At 37.5% G+C, this 3,294-nt stretch overlaps 1 protein-coding gene across 1 annotated transcript in view; it reads right to left on the bottom strand.

The window, feature by feature from the left end:
- Window positions 1-684: 684 nt before the first annotated feature.
- The window catches only part of LOC106525331 (phospholipid scramblase 2), a gene marked incomplete at its 5' end in the record, with an annotated part of 15,869 nt that continues 13,259 nt past the window's right edge, over window positions 685-3,294 (bottom strand). The window contains 2 exon segments of the mRNA XM_014019523.1: window positions 685-2,039; window positions 2,158-2,316. Coding sequence (XP_013874977.1) covers window positions 1,980-2,039; window positions 2,158-2,316 — 219 coding nt within the window. The 3' untranslated portion in view covers window positions 685-1,979.

Genomic DNA, 3,294 nt, shown 5'->3' with positions numbered 1-3,294 from the left:
TCAACCACTCAACCACTAGATGTCGCTGAAAACAACAAATCCTACACACTGTGCCTTTAATTGTCAGAAAAAAAAATAGGATTTTGCTTTTCATGTGTTATATTACTGCATTTAGACCTCAGTTTGTTTGTTTTTTGGCCCTCTGCTATAAAAAGGCTGGGGGTGGAAAAAAAGTTTTTCACCTCATTTTACTTTAAAAAAAGAAAGAAATTTCTTCAAACACCTCTTTCAATTCCTTTTTAAAAGGTGCTGTGAAGGAAAAACTGGTTATTCTGCTACAAATCCTTCTAAAACTGGAGATAAAATCTGTGACTTCTTTTTGTTTTTGTTACATGTCGCTTCAGTGACGGTAACAGTTTCWGCAGAGCGACATGTTCTCAGCGGGACGTTCCCCTGGCTGGAGAGAATCGGTAAGATGAGTTCCCAGGAGGGGGAGCAGTCACACAGCTTTTAGCTCCTCTCAAACTCTTCTTTCTGTAAATGTTCCGTCTAATCCAGGTTAATCTGACCWACACACACCTATAAACTCTTGTTCTGACTTTGGACTCTTTTCTGCTTCGAAACGACAAAAGCTGAATTTTTCCATCATCACCACCCCCCCACCCTCGCCCCGATGCAGAAGTGGAAGCAGATGTTGCACATGTGGGTAACCCCCTAACTCTCCTGTACGAAACATTACACAAGTTTAACATGGCACAAGTTTATTTACTGAAATACATTCGATTATGTAAAAAAACAAAAAAACAAAATTAGGACAATGAACAGTAGAAAAGTGATCAGATGCTGCTGATAAAACATGAAAAAATCTTTGGCTTCTTTTATGGTTTATGAAGATTACACATCAGAGAAAAAAGGTAATAAAAGTTGCAAACTTTTCATCGAACAAAAAWCTCAGCAGAATATTGTTTTTTAATTTCCCCTTTGACACAAATTTGTTCCATTAAYATAAAACATGGTAAAGCTCAATCAGCTGAAGGTTCATAATCGAGTTGGTTTGAAACCTCTGAGGTCACTGGAGTGTTCACAAACCTCAACGTCCACTTTAAAAAGAAAACACAAACAAAACCTTTTATTTCCTCTTCAAACTTTAGTTTTTTTTTTACTTTATTCTGCTCTCACCCATCGGTCAGACTGTCTCATATCTTCAAACTGGCCGTATTTAAATCAGACAGTGCTGCTGGGGTGTGAAAAAACAACCAAAAATAAAGAGAGAGGTTACGCTCCGGCAGTGGCATCCACGGCAACTGTTATATCCCCACAGAAGCATGTGATCTTTACTTTACAGCCTCTGCACCAGTTTTACCAGACACTACCCCGAGAGGCTGGTGGACCACCGGGGTGTGGGGGGCTTTATATTTTAAGGCAGTGGAGTGAAAGAGAATGATCGTTTTTAGTGAACACTTCACAGCTGTCCAACATAACCACTTCCTGTTAGTACTTAGCACTTAGTTAGCACTTCCCGCTCGATGAAACACGATGATAAGAACAGAGTTTGTGACCACACCTTCTTCTTTTTTTTTATATATAGCAGTTGAGGTTAATAGTTATTTGCGTGCATACATGCTAACATTAGCTAATTAACAGCCGAAGCTGGTAAAAGTCAAGATTTTTGRGAGGACACTTTCTGAATCTGAAGACATTAACTGACTTCTTCGACTAAAACTTTGAAAAACAAAGCGACTGACACATTTTCTACACCCACAACAATATTGCACTACACGGRATATAAATGCTTCATAAAATAGGAAGATTATAAAACATTGATAATGAGACAAACGGACGAACACGACATGAGGTTGAAATGTTCAGCACAGTTTCTGGGACTGGACAGATATTCCTAAATGATTTAATCCAATTAGCAACTAATGACCTCAAATGGCTTTCTTTATGGATTCTAGATGAAGAGCTGAAGAATGGTAAGAGTAAAAAAACAGACGGAGAATGAGTGGAGGCGGAGCCTGGGCCTTGGTTCTCTTCAGTTATGAAAAGACGGTGCTGCGCTGGTTGGCGTCTCCCACCTTCTCAAAGAACATGAAGTCCTGCAAAGACAAAAATAAATAAATAAATAAATAAATAAGAATAAGAAGAAATGACACCGGCGTAACATCTCAAATGATTCAAAATAAATAAAAATAAGCAGCTGGTGGTTGAACTCACGATGAGGAAGCAAGCGCCCATGAGCACGGCCTTCATCTTCACGTCCAGGTCCAACGGGAACTGGATGCCGAAGTTGTCGGTGTCGGTGAAGACCTCCTTCAGGAGGCCGCTCCACTGCTTGCTGATGCGCCCAATGACTTGATCGTCTTTCCCCTTCAGCTGGAAAAATTACACCAGCCGARCATTAGCTCATATTATTCATCATTATATTTAACTTTTCCCTTTGAAATCAAAACATAAAATTTGTAAGCAAAAAATTTTAAAAGTGCGTCTTTTTACTTCTCTCTAAAATTGATCTAGGTAGTTAAATAACGTTTTTTAAATTAGCTACACCAGCTAAATTTATTGAAAATACAGTGCAGTTAATTAAAGACATGTAGCAATAGTTAGCTAGCATTTATTTATTTATTTATTTATTTATTTATTTATTTATTGGCCGACTTTGATTATTATACGTTTTTTTAGCTCCACCTTAAATGGTCTGATAATGGGATAAATAAACAYGTTTTACTTTATTACAAGCTAACCAACTAGCTAAGTTTGAGGAGAAGGGGATCTCTGCAGTCACTAAGTGGGAGGTTCTTGTTTTGTGGGAGGAGTTTGCTGAAGGCGTGATTGGTCGGATTGAGTTTTATGGGTGGGGTTTGAAAAAGCCACAACGATTCAGGCAGCTAGCTGTGAGTGCGGCCAGAAAACACCTATAACTAAACATAAATGTTAATGTTGGTCCTAACTCGAGACAGGAAGTTGTGTGCTGCACCAAATTTGAAGAAGTCAATAAATTACATTTACAGGTTCACAATTTTACTATTATCATTACATCATCTTTTAACTTGCCAATCCCGGTTTTGACAAACTCTGCCCACACACCAATCCCTTACAGGACAGCGTCGATGACGGTGTTAAAACATCCAGTTTGAGAAAAAATTTTGAAAGGATGCACAGTTTTTCTGTTTCTTTTTTAATGTTGTGTTTTGATTTCAAAGGCAATCAATAATTTAAATTTTACATTATAAGGATCTAGAGGAAATTTTTAAAAAATGTATAATAACCATCAATTTTTTAAAAACGAATGACCAAAAAAGTACATTGATTACAAAATAAAAGTCTCTGATTTTCAATTACTGAGACTTATCG

The sequence above is a fragment of the Austrofundulus limnaeus genome, unplaced genomic scaffold, assembly GCF_001266775.1.
Source record: "Austrofundulus limnaeus strain Quisiro unplaced genomic scaffold, Austrofundulus_limnaeus-1.0 Scaffold223, whole genome shotgun sequence".
Lineage (NCBI taxonomy): Eukaryota > Metazoa > Chordata > Actinopteri > Cyprinodontiformes > Rivulidae > Austrofundulus > Austrofundulus limnaeus.
This window is presented reverse-complemented; position numbering and strand designations above follow the sequence as displayed.